The 20,747-nt window shown below is 47.8% G+C and overlaps 1 protein-coding gene across 1 annotated transcript in view; it reads left to right on the top strand.

Annotated features, from left to right (window-relative positions):
- The window catches only part of MAML3 (mastermind like transcriptional coactivator 3), a 162,139-nt gene extending 143,926 nt beyond the window's left edge, over positions 1 to 18,213 (top strand). Inside the window, exons 3-5 of the mRNA XM_058803438.1 lie at positions 13,414 to 13,638; positions 14,495 to 14,582; positions 17,222 to 18,213. Coding sequence (XP_058659421.1) covers positions 13,414 to 13,638; positions 14,495 to 14,582; positions 17,222 to 18,213 — 1,305 coding nt within the window. The remainder of the gene's footprint in view (positions 1 to 13,413; positions 13,639 to 14,494; positions 14,583 to 17,221) is intronic.
- Positions 18,214 to 20,747: the final 2,534 nt, after the last annotated feature.

Here is a 20,747-nt window from a genome sequence, read left to right as displayed (position 1 = left end):
CTTGTATAAGGCCACAGCCTTTAAGAAAGTTGAGAAAATACATTTTGAAGCAGTCCAAGTTTAGTGAGGGATAATAACAGTAAAAATCTGGAAATGAGACAGACAACACAGAGCCACTCCACGAGCTTCCTGCACCACTTCCCCAGCAGCTTTTGAAGGCTTGTGGTTCTGCCCTGACTTGCATCTCTGCTGATTTTAGTGCCTAGCCAAAGCAGCTGGAGTTTGCTGCAGGATTGTTTCTGAAATGTTAGGGAGAGGAAGAATGAGGTTTACTTATGCTTGGGGGTTTTTTCCTGAGCATTGTCACCATGCCTTTTTCTGGCAATGGTGTGTTTATATCCCTTAAAAGAGAAATGTCTCATTGTAAGCAGTGAAAACACGCACTACTACCTCAGCTCAGAGTAACAGAATCATTTGGGAGGAAGCCAGCAAACAAAACATGCCACTTACAGTTAAACAAAAATAATACTTCTGGTTGATGAGTATAGGGCAACAATGCACATTGCTGATGTGTTGTGCTTGTTAAAGAGCTGATGTTTTTGCAGTGACAAACTGAACACTGAAGTCTGGTGACTCTGTTACAATTTGGAGATGTCTGGCAAAGTTAGATCATGCTAAAATCCCAATCCTTTCTGTAGCAAATCCATAGCAGCGTCTTCAGCTGCTTATTTCCCAGAGCTTGTTGGTAGATTTTGGTGAAGCCAAGAAAGATGCCAGCACCAGGATGGATGGTGATTCTGATGGACACCACAGCTGCCAGTCTGGGTGCCAGAGATATCTCAGTCTTACATGTGTTTTCATACATAGTATCTAGAAAATCAGCTGTGGGAGGTTGAAATCCAGTGAAAATTCGACAAAATGTTTGCTCCCAACAAAGGAGCAAAGGATACAGGAGCAAAGAAGCAAACCTCCCAAGGATACAGGTCAACATTTTCAGGAGCTACTGTGAGGTATCTGAGTGCTTTGATTTTTGGACACTAAGAAGCAGATGAGAGTCTTCAGAAACTCACAAAAATTGTGACACTCCTAGTAGTGATGACTGCATCTTTTATTTGAAACATTATGAACTCAGCTTATCAGCTAGAATATAGCACAGGAATCTCACATCACATGGTGTTAGGGGGAGTATTTGGTTAACAAGTTTGCTAATGGAGCAACAGTACTGCTAAAAAGTGACCCAGACCTGTTAAACCTGTCTGAAGTAAGAATTGTGATTCATTTAGGTGTTTCCTACTAGGTACCCAGTCTGTTGCAGTGTTGTAGGTAGTTTTGGAGGAAAAAAAAATTTCAGATGCTAATGACAGAGTTACAGCTAAAACCTAAGGGGAGGTGGAGCTAAACAAAAGAAGGATTCATTAGAGAACAAAAGAAACACTGGAGACTTTGAACCTAGGAGTCTCCCACACATCAGCTAGATGTACTGCCAATATGCTACAGATGTGTGTTACATCAACACATAATGTAATGATATGTCTACAAAGGGCTGAATGCATCTGTTTGATATTTTGTGGTGAATTATATTTAAGCAGGTGGGAAGCTGCAGACTCCCCAGTCCATCCACATATCAGAAATAAGGTATTAAGAGGTCCAAAGCTATCTTGTGCAGTTTTTGTAGACTCTCAGCTGACAGCCACACCATGTGTTGGTAAATTGGAGCCCTGCTCTATGATTGGGAAGTACAGCCCGTGGTTTCACAAAGCCACTTTGGCTTTGCTTCATGGAAGGTTTGAGGTATCATGAAAAAATGTAGTAAGGAAATGTGAATGCTCAGCTAGAGGAGGTCACTGACAACCTAGGCACCTGCCAATGTCATTAGCTCCTTTGGATTTTACACTGTAGGGACCTAAAGGAAATGTTCCCTAAAAATAGCCACCTAACTTACAAAAATGAGTCAGCCAAACCTTCCTTCAGCTGAGCTGCAGCTGCCTGAGCATTCTGAGCAGTGGTAATAGCTGCATTATGGATGCTTTTTCCTTTTTTCAGGAGACTCAACTTTACAAAGGATAAAGAATGATGGATGGGAGATCTGCCCTGTTTTCAGTTAAATAATTTCCAGTATCACCTAAGAGGGAGCAGAGAGATTCTGTCCTTCCATCAGCATTTTAGATTTTTGCAGAGCCTGGCCTTGGTTTGGTGACTGGGATTTGAGTCACCAGTGCTCTGCCACTTACTGGGGTTTTTTTCAGATACACAAACAGCTTTGCATTGGGACCCTGAGACACGGTCAAATTCACAGTGATGGCAGGTTGTATTAATGAAGGGCATCATTCTTTGCAAACAGTGGTGTTTTTAATTAATAACTCCAGCAGGACTTTTCTGGGATTTGCATTTTTCTATTCCACTTCCTTTTTAAGTTACTGAGATAATGAAATTACAAGGATGAAAGTGGGGGCAGGGGGAACGCAACTCAAAGTCTGGAAAATAATTGCTGCATTTTTTTCTAAAGAAAGACTGTAGTCTTCATTCCGTTAGTGATAGCTCAAACAAGGCACCAGAGTTGACTGGCAACTGCACCAATTAGCAATGCTGCTGTTGGTTTGTGAATTGCATGTGAAATGTAGAATTTGTCCAGAAGTGCTAATGCAAATTGCCCAACAAAAATGTGCCTTCTGTGTCAAGTCTTTTCACTTGTTCTGACACACTGATGTCTCCCCAGATTTCTCTGATCGGCAGATCCCTCTCTCAGCTGACAGCTACCAGAGCTCATAAAGTAATGAAAATATTTCTTATTGCCATTAGCTGGGTCTTTTCAGGGAGGACTCCAAGCCAGAACCAGCTACTTGCTATACAACATCATTCTGACTTTTATTTATAGCCTATTGGACTTCACATTCTCAGACTTAAATGCTAAAAGCCCAGTAAATGCCTAAGATTTTACCTGCACAGAAGTTCAAGACCTGGTCATCTGCCACAACAGTAATTTGGTCACTTTGCATGTGTTCAGCATCCCCTGTTATTGTACGTGGTGATAACCTTTGTACAGCACTGGAGGGGGCTGAGCTGCAATTGCCATGGGAACTGTAACTTAACATTTCCTGGCTTTTCCAGCACATGATAGCTCATCCTTATATTGTGTTCTTTAAGAGAAGAAGTAGTGAAGCAAGGGCACAGTGAAATAATGGTATTTTCACACCTACAGAATGTAAAATAGTGTATTTAGCTGTATGCAGATTGAAGTTGGATTTGTTACACTATTTATTGCACGTCTAAGCTGTAGGAGTCTCATTGTTCTGGGCCCTCTGCAGATGCAGGATGTAAATATGTTTCCTTCCCCACAAATACTTCTAACCTAAGAGCAAGATAAGAGATAATGCAGGCAGACAAACACACCAGGGAGTACAAGGAAACAGAAGGCTTCTGGACATCATGGAGACAGAAACTTCTACAAATGTAACTATAGTGGGGCACGGTTCAGGGTCAGATTTGGATGGTTTGGAGACTCTCTTCCCCAGAATGACATCCAGCAGGGAGGAAAGCACGAAGGCACTTGTAGCTAAAATGTAACTTGTGGAAAAGAGTGGGTTGTGATGGGGTGACAGAAAGTCTCAGCAGTGAGAGAGATGATGTGTGAGACAGCATATGCTGCAGCTGGGTTTGAGAGCAAGGGAGGGTGTGGAAATCCAGAGTAAAGGGAATCACAGAGAGGGCCACAAGGAGAGAGATAGCACAGACAGGATGACAGGCTATGATAGCATAGCAGAACAGCAGAACCTGGGCAGTCACCAAGTAGGGTAGGATTGCAAGTGCCAGGGTGTGAGACAGCAGGGGCCTGGCTGTGGCACTGCACAGAGCATGGGGGCACAGGTAACAGCCAGGCCAGGCACTGAGTGACAGCCAGGCCATGGGGACTGAAGGACAGGAATGACAGCAGGCCTAGGGAGTAAATGAGAGCCTACTTTGAGCTTGAACTGACAGATATCCACAAGATAATCCCAGAGGCAGGGCATGAATTTAGCTGGAACAGACGGGAAGTGGCCAGGGACAGAGAGGCAGGTGGGTGAGTCACTGGTGCAGAGAAGGTTCCTGAATGTGCACAGGGAGAACTCAGTCTGAGACACGAGGGACAAGGAAAGGAGACAAGGAAGGAGGACACAGAGGCAAAGAACAGCAGCAGGTGGGAGGGTGAGCAGTGACAAACTAGTCTGAGTAACCCTGAGCAAGCAAAGGAAGGTGCTGGAGTCAAGCAGGAGCACTGGGAGAGGAGGACCAGGCTTCCAGAAGGAGCTGGCAGGCTATGACAGAGAGCCTGGTGTAGTGCAGAGCTGCAGCCAGACAAAGAAAATTAGAAACTCTCTGATTCTGCTTCTGTGACAGGAGAGAGGTGAAAGCCCGTTTGAGAAAGAATCTGTTGGAGATGGAGCCTGAATTCAGTCTAAATCATATAAATCAGCAGCAGCAGACTCAATAAGCTTAGAGCTGACAGTGAGAAGAAATAGAGAGCTGGAGAGTCACTCGGAGTCAAAGGTTGTTTGGACTTTTTTTTACACATGAAGATAAAGCCTGTTTGTGTTGCAATGGGAAAGAGCAAGAGGAGAGAGAGATATACAAAAGGAGAAGGCAGATGGGGGCAAGAGAAATGAGAAGAGAGGACCCAGTGAGGTTGCCAGGACAAGAATAAGGGCTGGGGACCACTGATGAGGTCACCTCTTGTGTGGGCAGGAGCAGGGAGCTGGGCAGGATTGGACATGGGGGTAGAGGGAGATCATGTCTTGCTTTAAGTCTCTTATGGGAGAGATCAGCACAAACCTGTGCAAAGTCCAGTGAAGGCAGGGCTTCAGAAGTGAGTCCAAGGCTGCAAAAAGGCAGGGTTGTGCTGGGAGGACTAGTTAAGTTGGCAAAGATAAGCGGGCATTAGGAAGATGGCAGTATAGAAGGAGGCGAAAAAAGCATTCATGTTGTGGAGGGAGGAAAAATAAAGAGGAAATGTAAGGTTTAAGAGATATTAAGGCCATCTAGAAAGACTCAGACAGCATTAATAAGGGCTTGGTCAGCAAAACAAGCTGTGCCTTAGAGACCTGGAAGTCTAGGGATAAAGTCAGTTCTTCTAAAACTTGAACTGAGTTAGGCCTTGCAAAGGAAATTAATTCAATGGTGAGATTTTCCTTACTTGTATAAATAGAGGGAGCCATACATATTGAGGTTAAAGACCTTAAAGACAAGCTAGGCATAGCCCAAATCAGAATGCCTTATTCAGTTTTAAGTAAGGCTAAGATGACTGTGCCAAAGTAAAGGCCAGGTGGCTAATGGAAACACAAAAACAACATCCAAGAGGGAGGAAAAATCAAAAGAGTTTCAAGTGCTGGAACCAGGTGGTCTGGGCTGCTTGGATTCAAGGGTGTTAAAAGAACTAGCTAATGAAACCTACACCTGGTTGTGCCATCCCAACCAGCCTGGTTTATCAGCAGTTAGCTAAGTAAAACCACAGCAAAGGTCCTGTTGCTTTGCCAGGCAGCTGGACCGTTTCCCTTGGGCCTGCCAGCTCCCTTATGGGAATATTTGGCTCTGGATTTGAGATGGAAGTCCCACCTCCAGAGGGGCTGCACAGACAAGCACATGCAAACAAGGCAAGGGAGTTATTCCAGCTCTTTGCAGTCACTGTCAGCCCCAAGGAAGATGATGGAATTTATGCATGAATAGGTATAGATGAACATTCTTCATAAGCACCAATGCCTTTATCATAATCTGCTGAAGGCCACCAGGGGTCTGAGTCACTGTGTACCCATTTGCCTTTCTTTTTGCCTTTTGCCATTTTTCTGTGGATATTTCTTTTTTTGCCTTGGCAGAAGCAACGCCATGGGGGTGAGTGCAGCTTCTACCCGATTTCTGAGGTAAGGTGCCTTCTGCACAGGGGAAGGAGAGCATATGGCCCACAGCGTGTTTATTTCTCAGCCAGGATTCTTTCAGGCTTGGCAAATTACACACTGCTTGCTGAGGAGCAACACAAGAGCCAAGTTCGAATTTCTAAAAATGAAAGATTTAATTCATCGCAGCACAGAGAAAATGATCTGAAAAACACCTGTAAGTGTGAAAAAATACCTTTTGTTTATGCTCAAACAAAACAACTAAGACGAAGTTTAAAAAAATTTCAGCTAGAGTAAAAAAAAATCTCTGCAGTCATCCACAGGAGACTTGAGGCAGCTTCTGCTAGGCATGAGCTAGAGCCAGGCTCCTCAAAATACCTCAACAAGCAGGGAGCTCCACGGGTCCAAGGGGATAATGTGGTACAGCTCAGGCCATTAGAAGGAAAGGGGCTGCCTGATAATGCAGAATGTTAACTTCTAGAGAGCTCCATTAGAGAGCATCTTTTTCTTACACTTTTGCTTTTTCCAAGCCCCTTATTTTTCCCTGTGTGTGCTTAGAAGCTTTTCTTTCTCTTACGTCATTTATTTTTATTGTGCCATTTTCCCTCTCTTCCCCCTTTTCATTGGCCCTGTGTGTTTGTTTAAACCATTTGCCTGCTTTCATCTTCCATTTTTCTTCTCTCCCTCTTTCCAGGAGCTCTCTAGCTGTGATTATCCTTACAATTCACATTAGCTTTCCTCCCTCCTGCTCCAGGATGGGCTTGAAGGAGGCATTGATTAAAGCTAAAACCTGCAGCAGGAAAATTTCTATCAGGCACCAGCTTCAGGGTCCAGTGGCTTCCATGAGCTCAGCTCTCACTTTTAGTTTTTCTCCAGGATCAAAGTCTCAGGAAATCTACAAGGACAGGGCTGAGCTGGCACTGAAATGGCAAGCCACAGCTCCTCTTGAGGGCTGAACTGTATCCTTGGAAGCCCTCGGCCCTGGGAGAAGGCAGCAGGGATGTGGCATGGAAAAGCTTTGGCACGGGCCAGGTTTTCACCTCCCTTCCCCTACCTTTTGCTCCCTGAAGGTTCCCTCTTGCTTTCTGAGTGCTAGACCACACTGTGGAATGCCATGGTGGCACAGCTTCACACAGCACTCCTTGAGTGGAGTAATTACAGCCTTCACAATATGCCTAAAATGTAAGGTTGGGCACTTCAGTGTTTCTTCAAATCCTCATCCTCTTCCCTGCCACCAGCCTTGCCTGAAAGCCAGTGCTCCTTTCTTTTTTATTTTCCTTTTTTTAAAGATATGGATGTAAAGAGGGTGTTTTGGTTTGAATTTGGGCTGATCCACTTTTTCTTCTTTCCTCTTAAAAATAATAATACCAATTAAAACTGCAATTGCAAGGAAAATAGTTATTTGAGATAAATTAATACTTTTCAGTGCACAAACCCACCCATTATATCCTTACACTCCATACCATGGTCTTATGGTGTGCTGGTGAAACTGGGGGTAAACAAAACTGATTTCCCCTGCAAAGGGGAAGAAGGGAGAGATCACCAGAGCTGTTATTTGCAAAAGAGAAAATGAAGCTGGTTTTATTGAGCTGGTTGAAGTTTAGTGGCGTTCTGTTGAAATGCCACATTCCTGAATCCGTCATTCCCGAATCCCTCAGGGGTTTGTGGAGTGGAACCCCTGGGCTGGAGCAGAAGGGGGTGTGTGGGGAGGTGCCAGCAAAGCCCCTTCTCCTCACAGGCTTTGAGAAGAACTTCTGCTGGCCTTCAGCTCTTAAAAAGTATTACAAAAACAGCTGCCCCTTTTAGAGCTCTTTGTTTCCTACTTCATCACCAGAAATGGAGACACTGGAAAATTCCTGGAAGAAAACAAAAATACACCAAAGTCTGACAGATCCTGTGTGTTCTGTGGGCAGAACAAACTGTATGGAAAACACAGGGAGGAGAGATGCAGGTGAAGAGAGGTGAAAAGAAAACAAATCAACTGCACGCAGAGGTCTGGTGTCAAACAGAGGGATCTTGTTTGCTCAGATACTGCATGAAAGACCATGGCAACCGGGGGCCTGGGGGGAGGAGAGGTCTGCAGCCCCTCCCTGAGGCTGGGTGACAGAGGAAATGGGTGAAGCAATCCGCTCTGCTGAGCCTGCTGCTGGAGCTGGAGCTGTGAGCCAGCGGATTCCATCCCTTCCTCCTAATCACTGCTTTTTCTGAGGCAAAAAGCACCCCCAGAAGTCTGAAATTCATGGATTTGTAATTTCCTTAGTCTGTCAGATGGTGCCATTCTGAGAAAGGTGGCTTTGCTGTGGGCAGTCTGATTTAGAGAGAGGATTAAGATCCCTGTGAGACGCAATAAGTCACAACATTACATTACAAAGAACCCAATAGAAATATTTCTGAGGGAGTGCAGGAATGTGCTTTCAGGCTGCTCTGAAAACACTGGCCAGAGATGATGTTTCACTGTGACCCAGTGTATGGAAATGGAGTCATATTTTTGATCCCAGTAATAGGCTGGAGATTCCCCTGGTTAACAGAGAGCCACGCACAGACACAGAGATATGCAGGCAGTGCCTGTGTTCCCAGCAGCAGCCCAGGGCTGTGCAGAGCAGGGCTGTTCATCAGCTCTGCACATCACCTTGAGCATCACACCCATCCCACTGCACTGGTGCTGTGTTTATCCACAAGGGCGTGCACTCTTCAAATGGTGGAGATCTGCCATTTCTGATAGGTAACAGAATCAGAGGGTAAAAATGTGATTCTTCTTTCTGATTTGAATCTGTATTCAGCTTCCAGCCCTTGTATCTGGTTTTGCCTTCTTCGCTGGATAAAAGAGCTCTTTAAGGAATTTCTTCCTTCATGAAGGTGTTTTTATCCACCATGGTCAAAAGCATCTGTCCGTTCTTTTTGTGGTAAGCTAAATGGATTGAGCTCTTTAAGTCACTCGCTGGCAGGCATTTTCTGCCACAAATCATTTTTTTGTCTATTTTTTCTGCTCTGACTCTAAAATGTAGATGTTTGATTGCATACATTTTTCAAGTGTCGTTCTTCTGATGCAGTGTGCAGGATAAGCTACCTCCTGGCTTCTATTTGCTTTTTATATTCAATATCCATTTGCTCAGATGACACAGAACAGCACAGAAAATTATGTTTGTTTGTCTGTTTTACACATTCCCAACCCTGCTCTCCAGTCTATGTCTCTTGCAGCTTGTTGGGCAGCGCTTTGCTCAGAGATGTGGAAAGCCCATCCTCTGTTGATTCCTGCCAGTAGCTGCCTGGAACAGCCCCCTTTTCCCTGAGGTGCCACTTTGGCCCCCTGGCCTTCAGCAGGAGCAGAGCTGGCTCTTCCAAATACACCAGTCTGTGCACAGAGGGATGGACAATGGGCAGGCCTGGGTGTCCCCACCTGGCTCCTGGGGCTTCAGCTGGTGTCGTTCTGCTTGTTCTGCAAGGAAATTGCGTGGTTGCTTTTGGCTGCAGTTGGGGGATTGAATGACATGTGCAAGGAATAAATCACTGCATGATAAGGAAGAGACACGAAAGATTTGAGACAAAGAGGAAAATCTCGTTTCCACTTCCCTTTGTTATCATTTTACTGTGCATAACTGTACATATCACACATATGTTACTCTGAGCTCCTGCAGAGTATTCCATCACTCCAGCAGAGCCCTGGAAATTCACTGGGAGGACACAGGATTTATCTTCCTGCTGCTTAACTAAGGATTGGCTTATCCACAGGGGGCAACTCCTGTGGAGGCATTAAGTGAGCAGTCAGATCCCTGCACAAGTTCATCTTGCCCTGCACCTGTCCAAACCTACAGGCCTGTCCAGGTGTGCTGCGCTGACCATTTGGAAATGCTGACCATTTGGAAATGCTGGCCATTTGGTCACATTCCAGCTCTGAGAACAGGCAGCTCTTTGGCTCCTTCAATCCCTGCTTTTGTTCCTAGGGGCCAAGCTCTTAATTCTGTCCTGGGCTGCCTTAAAAGTGGGCAGCTGAGGCTGCAGGGGCAGGAGGGCTGCCAGAGGCTGATGCAGGGCCTGAACCTGCTCTGTGTCACGGCTGAGGCCCTTGGCACCATTGTTCCTTTATGTTAGCAGCCCTTGGCCTCACCTGTGCCTGGGCGAGGGCCCTGCAGTGAGCTGCAGCACCGCTGCTCCCCGCTGGAATGCCTGTGCCTCTGCTGAGCCACGGCGAGCAGGAGAGAGCTGTCTGCAGCCTGAGAGCAGCACACAGCGGCTTTGCGTGGCGTTAAACAGAACCAGAGCGACAAGTGAGAAATCACATTGTACCACTTTCCCAGACAGCATGAGCTGAGAACACAATCTGTGTTTCCCCTTCCAGGGCATCTTGTCACTGTCCTCAGGGACCACCTGCTCACAGAGCAGCCTGGGCACAGGGCAGGAGCTGGGCAGTGCCCTTGCTGCTGCAGATCCCTGGAGTTGCAGGGTGAGCCAAGCTGTGTGCATGGGCACACCAGAGGGGTGAGATGCAGCCACAGGCTGGGGGCTGATGGGGGTGTCTGGAGTGCAGCAAGAGGCAGCAGTGCTGGTTGGTGGAGAGAGGAAAAGGCAGAGGGTGTAGGAAGGAGAAAGGGATAGTGAGGAATGAGGAGGAGGAGCAGGAAGGGTGCAGTAGGAGGATGAGGGAACAGTCAGGCAGAGCAGGAGCAAAGAGGGCTGTCAGTGAAGCTTGCATTAGTTTGGGTTTTAGGCTCTGTAAGTGTGAAGGTGCTGCACTCAGCCTGAGTTGTTTGACTTGGTGTTCAGGCCCTGTGTGAGGCTGCGTCTGGGTCTGGAGCTGCCGTGGCTCGCAGGAGGCAGCCCAGTGCTGCTCCCTCCGTGCCCAGCTCCTGCCACACTGCCAGGTGCCATCTCCCCTTGGAGCACAACAGCAGCAGTGCCAGCTGCAGGGCTACAGCTCTGGGGACAGAGCTCTGCTCCAGGGGCTGGGGAGCATTTTCCTGCAGACACTCTTTGCCTGGGCTGTGCTCTTACTTACAGGACACACAACGCAGAGCTGCTCCCAGTGATCTCAGAAGGGCCCTTCAGCATCAGTTGGGAAGAGTTTTTGCCAAGAACAAAAAGGAAAGGAGAAGAAATGTTCTAGGCAGGAGGGTGGTCTAGATGAAGTACTGGCTTTAAGAGCAACAGGAAGTTTTCATGATGTACCTTGAAATGACTGAACACACAACACTGGAAGTGACACCTGTGTGCTAATCTTCTATTTCCTTCAGCTGCTGCACAGTTCACCAGGCCCACGTCAGCTGGTGGGGCTCCTTTCAAAACTGTCTTCCTTTTAACCTCCAGCATTAATTTATAACATAATTCATCAGAGAATGGAGTGCTTTCTGTGTGGAGTGAGCTGTCCCTCAGCTGTACCTGTGTGTGCATTGGGAGCCAGGACAGGAGCTCTGTAGGAAGGTTTGTTTTTAGGCAATTCAGAGAGGACTTGGGCTGCAGCCCCAAAGGCAGCTGAGCACTGAAGCTCGCAGAGGAAGCTCCAAGGGATGTCACAGCATGCCCCTCGGCTCCGGGGGCCTCCCCCTCCTTTTTCTTCACCTTGTGGTGGCTGCAGCAAAGGCTCCATTATTTGGCAGCATGGCCTTGCTTTTGTCTATAAATGGAAGCAGTTGGCCATGATCCCAGTATAACACAGGATAGTCCTGTGCACCAGTTATGCAACTGGGAGCTTGATGACTTCATCAGAAGCTGGGGGAGGGCCAGGGGTGGTAGGAAAAGGCTTTTGCCATCAGCTCTGCTGGAGACAGCCAATAAATGTGTGTGTTCCTCCAAAGCAAAGCAAGCAGGAGCTCAGCGACAGGGGTGGGTTTGATGAAGGGTTTGGTGCAGGAGCAGCCGAGGGATCCTTAGTGATTCCTGGACCCCAGCTTGGGGCAGACCCAGCCACTGCTGCAGCCCTGGGCTTAGGGTGCTGCAGGGACCGTGCTGGACCAGGCTGTAAAATGCAAAGTGGGTGATGTGACGGGGGGAGAAGTAGAAAGAGGAGCAGGGAGAGAACTTTCAAGCCAATATAGATGTTAAAAGGGAAAGAACCTAAATGTTGGAGAGCTGCCTTTCAGTAGAGCCCTTCAGGGAGTATCTGTGAAAAGTAGAGATGTGGACAAATTGTATTTGTTATTTCCGTGGGAGAGTCCTTGAAAACCCGACCCTCATGCAGAAAGGCTGACCCTCATTTCCCAAGGTACACTCCAGCATTGAACTTAACCCTTTCCCTGAGTGGGTGGCGTGGGTGCTGCAAGATGCCCTTTCTGTACACCCAGATCACACAGTGATGGCAGAACTCAAAAGCCAGCGAGGCAGGTGAATCCGGACCTCACCCTGGCAGGCCTTGCACAGAGGATGCTAAAGCGATACAGGTCCTTTCCATCGAGTTGGTGGCTTTGAATAAGTACCTGCCGTCTCTATTCATCGGTTAAAGAGGTTCTACGGGCTCTTATCACCCGAGATAGGGACCGGGCCCGCAGTTTGCAAACACGGCATCGAGAGCGGCGCGGTGCGAGCCGGGCCCCCAGCGAGCGCTGGCGGTGAGGCCGGTTTGCCCGGGACAGCCGGCCTGGGGCAGGGGGGTTCGGAGAGCCCCGGGAATGCTCCGGAGGCCGGCAGCGAGTCCCGGGAACGCTCCCGAGGCCCCGGGAAGCGGCGGCACCGCTCGGCTCCACTCGGGCCGGGCCGCGGGTCAGCAGCGCCACCTGCCGGCAGCGCCGGGACACCGCTCCGTTTTCCTTCCTTTTCCTTCCTTTCCTTCCTTTCCTTCCTTTCCTTCCTTTCCTTCCTTTCCTTCCTTTCCTTCCTTTCCTTCCTTTCCTTCCTTTCCTTCCTTTCCTTCCTTCCTTCCTCCCTCCCTCCCTCCCTCCCTTCCCTCCCTCCCTCCCTCCCTCCCTCCCTCCCTCCCTTCGGGACGTGCATGGGATTTCCCTCCCTCCTGACCTTTCCTCAGTGCTTTTCCCAGCACTAAAAGGCAGCAAATTGGATTCAGAACACGAAGAGAGAGTGGGGTGTGTGCAGGGAAGGCGCTTGCCCTGATTCCTCCCAGCCACACACACTGGTGCAGTGCTGCAGGATGGAAATCTTGAATAAAGACATAAAGGAGTTAAATCCTGAGGTTCTGGAGAGGAATTAGTGCTGCCAGCTCCCACTGTTCATTTGTGTGTGCCCAACACCTTGGCTCCTCGATCCAGGAGGCCATGGTAAATTGCTATGTTAAATGAAGAGAGGGAAACGGAAAGGAAGAGAAAATATAACATTCTACTTGAGAAAGGAGAAAAAGTTTAGAAAAACATTGCTCTGAAGCAGGAAAAAAACTTAGCTCACAACTTCATTGTTTCACTAGCAATTAATTATAAAATGCTCCTGCTTTACTTGAGGGGCTTTGAATTCCAGGAGAAAAGGGGAACCTATTCCCTGTGGGGAGCAATCCATGGTTTGTCCTCCAAGCTCCAGGCTTCACACACAGCCTGTGTGCCACCTCAGCCTGGAGAGCTGCATTCCCTGCCTGTGCAGCAGCCAGTAATGAGGCATTCCCTGTCTCTGTCTCTGTGCACAGGAGCACCGGGCAGTACAGTAACAATGCATTCCCTGTCTCTGTCTCTGTGCACAGGAGCACCAGGCGGGAGTGCCGCGGCCCCTGCAGCCGGCGGGCTCCAGCAGCATGGGCACAGGCTCCAGCCCCGGGGGACACTTCCTGGGCAGCCAGCCCCAGGCAGCCCTCATGAAGCAGATGCTGATGGAGCAGAGGGCGCAGCTCCACGTGATGGAGCAGCAGAAGCAGCAGTTTCTCCGGGAGCAGAGACAGCAGCAGCAGCAGCAGATCCTGGCGGAGCAGGTACGGTATCCATCTGACTCCAGTGCATCTGGCACCAGCTCTTCCTTCTAGATTTGGGAATTATCTCTGTGGGTCCTATCAGGGTATTTCAGCAATGCTTGTCAAAGAAGAGGCAACAATCAGCCCTACCATTAGCTTGGCAAATATTACCCGTTTTTCCAATAGTCACGTTGGATTTTAGGCACTGGAAAAGTTAGCTCTTAACCTGGCATCTAGTGGTGCACTTAGTCCAGCAGAGGCAGACTCAGCTGCAGTTACAGTCACAGGTCCTCTCTCCTGCATTTGGCAGTCACCACTCCCCAAATATCATTCACTGAAGCACAAGAGGGAATGTGCCTTAGTAATCCCTTTCTGTTTTGGCTCAGGAATGCTCCAAGGCCGCAGTGCTTGGGTCAGGATGCAGTAATGCTTGCAGCTGAGTGTTAAAAGTGCAGACATGGAGCAAAGCCTTGCACCAGGAGCACAAGCCTCTAGACCTTGGCAGGGCTGAGGGAAAGAAGGTGTGTGTGTGTGGCTACAGCTGCCCTTAGACCTAGATGGGCAAAGTTAATTCATATCCCTCCCTCTCCTTTCTGCCTGAAGACAGTTCAGCTCGTGCTGTAGAGGTCAGGGTGAAATGGCTGTAAGCAAGGAGTGATGATGATGTTGGCCTCAGTGCATGTTCCTTTTTGAGCCAAAAAGAGTCTGAGTGCTGAGGAGCCCAGGTGCTTTGAGGAGGACTCCAGATGACTCTGCCTGTCTCTCCAGAACACCTCACCAAATAAGAACCACTGCAGGTTCTGCAGTTTTGCCACCAGCCTGTTAATTAATTAATCATCTCTTCCTCTTCTGCTTTGTTTCTGTCCTTCATTTTCAGCAGATGCAGCAGCAGTCACATTTGCCTCGGCAGCATCTGCATCAGCAGCGAAGCCCATATCCAGTGCAACAGGTCAACCAATTCCAAGGTAAAAGTCCAGCTGTTTTTCCTGTTTTAGAGTCAATGCCCTAAAGGTAGCAAATGTGTGAAGGCTTGTGCAGTTTGTGACTACCAGGTTTAAAGCAGTGTGCCAGAAGAGGAATACAGGCTGTTGCACACACCACGTATTTTACCAAAGACAAATGCCCAAGTCTGCATATTCAGTTAAGTTTGTATTTTCCTTTCCGCTCTCTTCAGTGAAAACTGCTTGCTTTTTCTTTTTTTTCCCCCTTTTTTCCCCCCCTTTTTTTTAATGACATTTGTTTTGCCTCTTTAACATCCAGATGTCATGGATACATTCATAGATTTATCTTGTTGACCTCTACTCTTAGGAGTTTTTTCCTGGTAGCATTTCTGAGTGTATCTTGGTTTTGCCCCTCCTTCATTCCCCACTTTATCTAATTCAACGAGCAGAGAATTTAAGAGAGGTCATCCTTATCCAGAGAAGGGACTGATAAATGTCAGGTGTGGGAAACACAGTAAAATATATGAGATGTAAATAGAAGGTTTTTTAAATGATCTCAAAAGAAGCACAAGTATTATTTTGATGTGCTCCTAGGTAACTGAAGGATGTAAGTGCACTCATTTTGGCTTAGGAAAAGAAGTTAATTCTGAGCTTTTTAGGTGAAAAGCATCAGCTGAAGTCTTCACTAACCATGATTTCTATATAGACATGAAATGAACACACACTTGTGCAGTATATTCATGGTAATACCATGTAGATGCAACAGAAAACAAGGGAGGCAGTTCTGGACATTCCACATTGCCATTCTGGTTCCCAGGATGTGAACAGGCAGCCACATCTTCTGCTGGCATATATCAGGGTTGCCTCTTCTAATCACATCCTCATTTTTATCTTTGGCACCATAAGTTCTGTATGGAATTACTTTTTTCCCCAACAATTCATTTCCAAAATCAAGAAGTGTGAGTGCACAGCCATCCACTGAGATGCATACATACAATCTCTCTGCACTCATGCTTCTTTGAAACACTGCCTTTGCATGTATTATTTAAAATAAAGAGAGAAGAGTTTAGGCTAATCTGACAGAGCAATGAGTTCATTTTCATAAATGAACTAATTTAAATAGTTCACCATTTCTTCCTTTTTAGTCACATGAATGTAATCCAGTGCAGTAGGTTATGTGTAAATGAGACCAGAAGGTGGCCTAAAACCTTGGCATCTGTTGCAACTCTCATTTAACTACTCCTTGTCTGATCTCCTGTCACTTATGCCACGTACAGTAGTTAACAAAAGTAGTATATGAGCCTCTTGCTGTTAGTGACTCTTTTGGAGCTTTTCAACTGTCATTCTCAATTAAAAAATAGCTAAAGATGCATTAAGATTTTTACATTATCTGTATCTTAAGCACTTGCTCGAGTCATCATAAAAAGACTTTTTCTAATCATGAAAGGAGCTGATCTAAGTTAAGAAAAATGGGAACCCCAGTGCCAATCATTAAGAAAGCAGTTTGATAGCCTGAATAAAGTAAAAGCTGCCACTACACATGGCCTGTTCCAGTGAGATCCAGATGGTCTCACTTCACGCTACAAAATGTTTCATTTCCAGCTGTGTGCTGGAGCTAAAAGCATCCACCAGAAGCTTGTGGTGCTGCAGAAAATGGAGTTGTAGCCACCCTCTGTTATATAATAGAATTACATGTATAGAAATGGTGCTTCCTTTATCCACCTGTTTCTCATGGAAACCAAGCCAACATCAATAACAGGGGCCAGTGTTCTGTTGTCTGCCACTGAGGGACAACCAATAGGAGCTGATTTAAGAACATTCAGATTCTGTTGTACGGTTCTGAACCCTTAAGCAATGATTTCATATTTACACCTGGCATTTAATAATTTGGGCCTGCAGAAGTTGTGTGCCTCAGACACTCTGAGCTTCACCTGCCGAGTGTTGTATTTAGTCAGTGACTCAAATCTGCAGAATCTGACTATTTAGTTAGTGACTCTGACTGGTGTATTTGGTAGTGACTCAAATCCACAATGGACCCATGGTGTAATCTGAGCTCCAGGTAACTGTCTTTATTTAAAGATAGTAAATATAGAAGCATATTGGCTTCCCAGAAATCAATAGCTCTCCCCTACCCCTGAAAGTAAGACACAAGCATGGTTAAGTTATCTGTCATGGTGTGGAATTTAACAAGGCTAGGATCTTCTGGTTTCCCATCACTGGCCTAAGGTGAAGTAAAATGTGCTTATAGTATTGATTCACTAATACACTCTCCCTGCTTTAAATGTCCACAAAAACCCGATTTTTCTTCTTTCCATAGAATTAATCAGTAGCTATGCTATAGAAAATCCATTCATTAATGCCTCCTGAGCTATTAAAAGAATTGATTGGCCTTCTGAGACTGACATTTCCATTTTCAAGGCTTAGTTTTGAACGACAATGGAGATATTTAAAGGAAAGCTTCAAATGGTAAAGTGAAGTTCAGCTGCTTCAAAGAAGACCAGTGGAAGTTTTTCCGTTTGCTTACTAGAAGCTGAATTAGGTGTAGCTGAAGAAGATAAGTGCTGCTGAGGATGCTCCTACAGATTGTCTCTTATGCAAAAGTGCGTTAATTAAGATTTGTAGGTCTGTGGGCTTTTCCTTACCTTCCTCCCTTTTTGGTGCAGGTTCACCCCAGGATATGGTGGCTGTGAGGAACCAGGTAGCCCTGCAGAGCATGAGAACATCCCGAATGATGGCCCAGAACGCGAGCATGATGGCCATGGGTGCCTCCCAGAGCTCCAGCACGCTGCTCACCACAGCAGGCCAGTCGGATATGGGAGTGACTCCTTACAGCAACACCTCTGCCAGCCAGCCAGGAATGTACAGCATCAGCACGGGCATGAGCCAAGTGTTGCAGCACCCAAACCAAAGCGGCATGAACCTGGCGCAGAGCACGGGCCAGGGAGCACGGCAGGCTGCCTCTGGACAAGCAGTGGGAATGGTTGGAAGTTTTGGTCAGAACATGCTGGTGAACTCTGCTCTTCCCCAGCATCAGCAGCAGATGAAAGGACCTGTGGGCCAGGGCTTGCCGAGGCCGCAAGCGCCACGACTTCAGAACCTGATGGGGCCTGTCCCTCAGGGAGCACACAGCTGGCAGCAGCGAGGCCTGCACGGCGTACCTGGCAGGACTAGTGGCGACATGGGGCCCTTCAGCAACGGCCCCGCGTACGCCGTGCCAGCGGGGCAGCCGCGGGTGCCCAAGCAGCACTTCCCTCAGGGCCTCAGCCAGACTGTCATGGACTCGAGCGGCACCGTGAGGGCCGTGAACCCGGCCCTGGGGAGGCCACTGCTGCAGCCCCTGCCCGGGCAGCAGGCAGGCAGCCAGGCCAGGCCCATGGGGATGCCAGCAATGAGCCAAGGGGTGCCTGCCATGCCGGGCTTCAGCCAGCCCCCAACGCAGCAAATGCCAGCTGGAACCTTTGCTCAGAGCAGCCAAGGCCCGGCCTATGAGAGGAATCCCACTCAGGACATATCTTACAACTACAGTAATGGAGGAGCAGGGGGGTCATTCTCCAGTTTAGCAGAGGGCACAGACCTTGTGGACTCCATTATCAAAAGCGGACCAGGGGATGAGTGGATTCAAGAACTTGATGAGTTGTTTGGAAACCCCCAGTGAATGGGATTGTATAGTCTGGAGCTTTGGTTATGTTTTGTTATGTTTGAACAAGCAAAGAGGAAGTCAGATGTTCTTCCCATCCCTGCATTGTTGGTTTTTCTGTTGGTTTGGGGTTATTTTGGGGTGTTTTTGTTTTTAACTGTGCAAACCGAGCTGATCTGTAGCCAACTTTGGAAGATTCAGGGGACGATGAAAACATCAACATCCCAAAACTGTCACCAAGCAATCCTTGTTGCGTGGCAGTGCCCACTCTCTGTGTGTGTGTGTGTGTGTGTGTGTGTGTGTGTGTGTGTGTGTGTGTGTCTCAGAATGGAGAAACTGGAAAAGCCAGCTGATGTGTGTGGCTGGGAAGATTCCTTCTCCCCCCACTCAAAACAAGGCTTCATTGCACAGTGGTGAGGGGGGTCCTGGTATGTCCCATCTCTTCTGACTGTGCACATTGCAGCTTCCAGGGAAGCAGAGGGAAGAGCTGGGAGCAAAGCCTGCAGACACTCAGGGGTGATTGCACAGCCCTGGTCAGAAATGGGGCAAGCAGGTCTGGGGCAGCCATGGCCAGGCCAATGGGGCTGGCTGGGCTGTCCTGAGGAAATGCACAACACTCACATGGCAAACCTAAACAGTCACAGGGAGGTCACCGTTTTCACTGCACAGTGATAAACCCCACTGCAAGTGCAGAAGAACATAAATCTGGCAGTGTTGTGAGGGCAGATTGATTATGTGACTGCTGCTGGGGACAGCCCAGTGCTGGGTTAACTTAATTAACTGCTTAGTCCCCTTGGGACTTGAAATAATGTTTCCCAAGCCAGAGCACTTGGCATGGCCCAGCTGTCTGGGCTGCTGAAGGGCTGAGAGGTACCAAGGGGCATTAGAAGAGCTCCTCACTGGTGTCTCCCTCTGCTTCCTCCCCAAGGTGCTCTCGGTTCCCTCCCTTCCCCTCCTGCTCCTGCAGTGTGAAGCCAGCTGAGCTGGCTGCGCTTTGTTATCAGGCAAGCCACAGAGGCCAGGCAGGGGAGGATAAAACAGGCATGAGAAAACACACAGGGAGGGTTTGGCACACAGGAAGACCTTCTCCTCCCCTCTTGAAAAGCCCAGGTTTGGCAGGTAGCACTACCCCACGGTGTCTGGGCTCTCGATGTGATACATTCAGTTTTAAACAGATGTTTGGTCTAATCTCTCTGGTTTGCTGGAATAAAATTCACTGCTGTATTTGAAGAACAGGAGTCAGTGAGGGACTACTGTAAAGAACATTCATGAGTGGGTAAAATAATTGATATTGCAAGCATGGGATCTGCCCCAATAAGGTTTTAGATAATAAGGATGTATCACTGTCTCCACTGTTTGGACCTGTGATGAAGTTGTTATAGATCTCACACAACACTGAAGTCACCAGCCATTCTGAGTGTGTACAGCAGGTTCCCAAACTGCAGTTGGAGGCTGTTTTCTGGAACCTATTACCTCTGTAGTGTTTTCAGCTGAGGGCTGCGTATCAGATTATGTAGTTGTGCATATAAAAAATGTTAACATGACACACAGTCCAGAGCTGTAGCACCCTGTGGCCCAGTGCTGGCCTCTGAGAGCCATGAGCTGTGCTCTGCAGCAGTGTGCCAGTGCCAGTCCCAATTCCCCAGCTCCTGGTCACCTCCCTTTGTGCTGTTCTCCCTGGCCACAGCAGTGCCAAGAGTTGAGCCCCTGAGTTCCAGGGAGGCTGAGGGCCTTGGCACTGGGCACTTTCATGTCCTGCCTTTCCCCGTGGAGCACAGACAGGCATCACATTAAAGAGGGAGAGCAGATGAGTCTGATCTCTGTGCCCCCTTGAGGCTCCCTTTTGAGCAATTTCCCTTGCTGGGCTTGCCTAGTGGGGGGAATCACCTGTTCTGAGTGCTGCGACGCAGCAGGACAAGCTGCATTTTTAATGTGCTAAAGGTGAGCCACCAATCCAACCTGCCCTGGCTGCTACATTTTTTAAAATGGCTTTAATCTCATCTCTTTTAGCTGACCCCTTTATAAAATACAGCACAAGGGCCAATCCCAGCTCCTGCTGAGGATGATGAGCATGATTAGCATGCCTGCTGCTTCAGTAGGAGCCAGGTTGGGCCCTGATTCAGTGGAAGGGAGCACCAGGAGAGTTTTTGGTTCATCCTGTGGGTCAGCATCTCCTGGGCAGACTGGAAGGGACAGGCAGACCCTGGGAGGAGCCCACCAGGGCTCACCTCCCAGCACAGAGGGGGAAAGGGGAACAGAAACACACACCCACCACACAGCCGCCAATGCAAGCCCGTGTGCACCGGGGAGATACAGGCCCTGGTGATGAATGGTGGTCAAGGCGAGTCTCTGTTGTCTTTGTAAAGCTTCCTCCAAATACTCCACATTGGCATCAAGTACTAGAGAACAGATTTTATTAGATTCGGGTTGATTGGTTTTTTTTTTTTTTCCTTTCTTACTATGGTGCTGATGTACATGTAATGTTTTAAAAGAAGTCACTTGTAAATATGTTTTTACAATTCTACAGATATCACTGGGTCTACTATCTGTAA

Source organism: Ammospiza caudacuta, chromosome 4 (assembly GCF_027887145.1).
Source record: "Ammospiza caudacuta isolate bAmmCau1 chromosome 4, bAmmCau1.pri, whole genome shotgun sequence".
Lineage (NCBI taxonomy): Eukaryota > Metazoa > Chordata > Aves > Passeriformes > Passerellidae > Ammospiza > Ammospiza caudacuta.
This window is presented reverse-complemented; position numbering and strand designations above follow the sequence as displayed.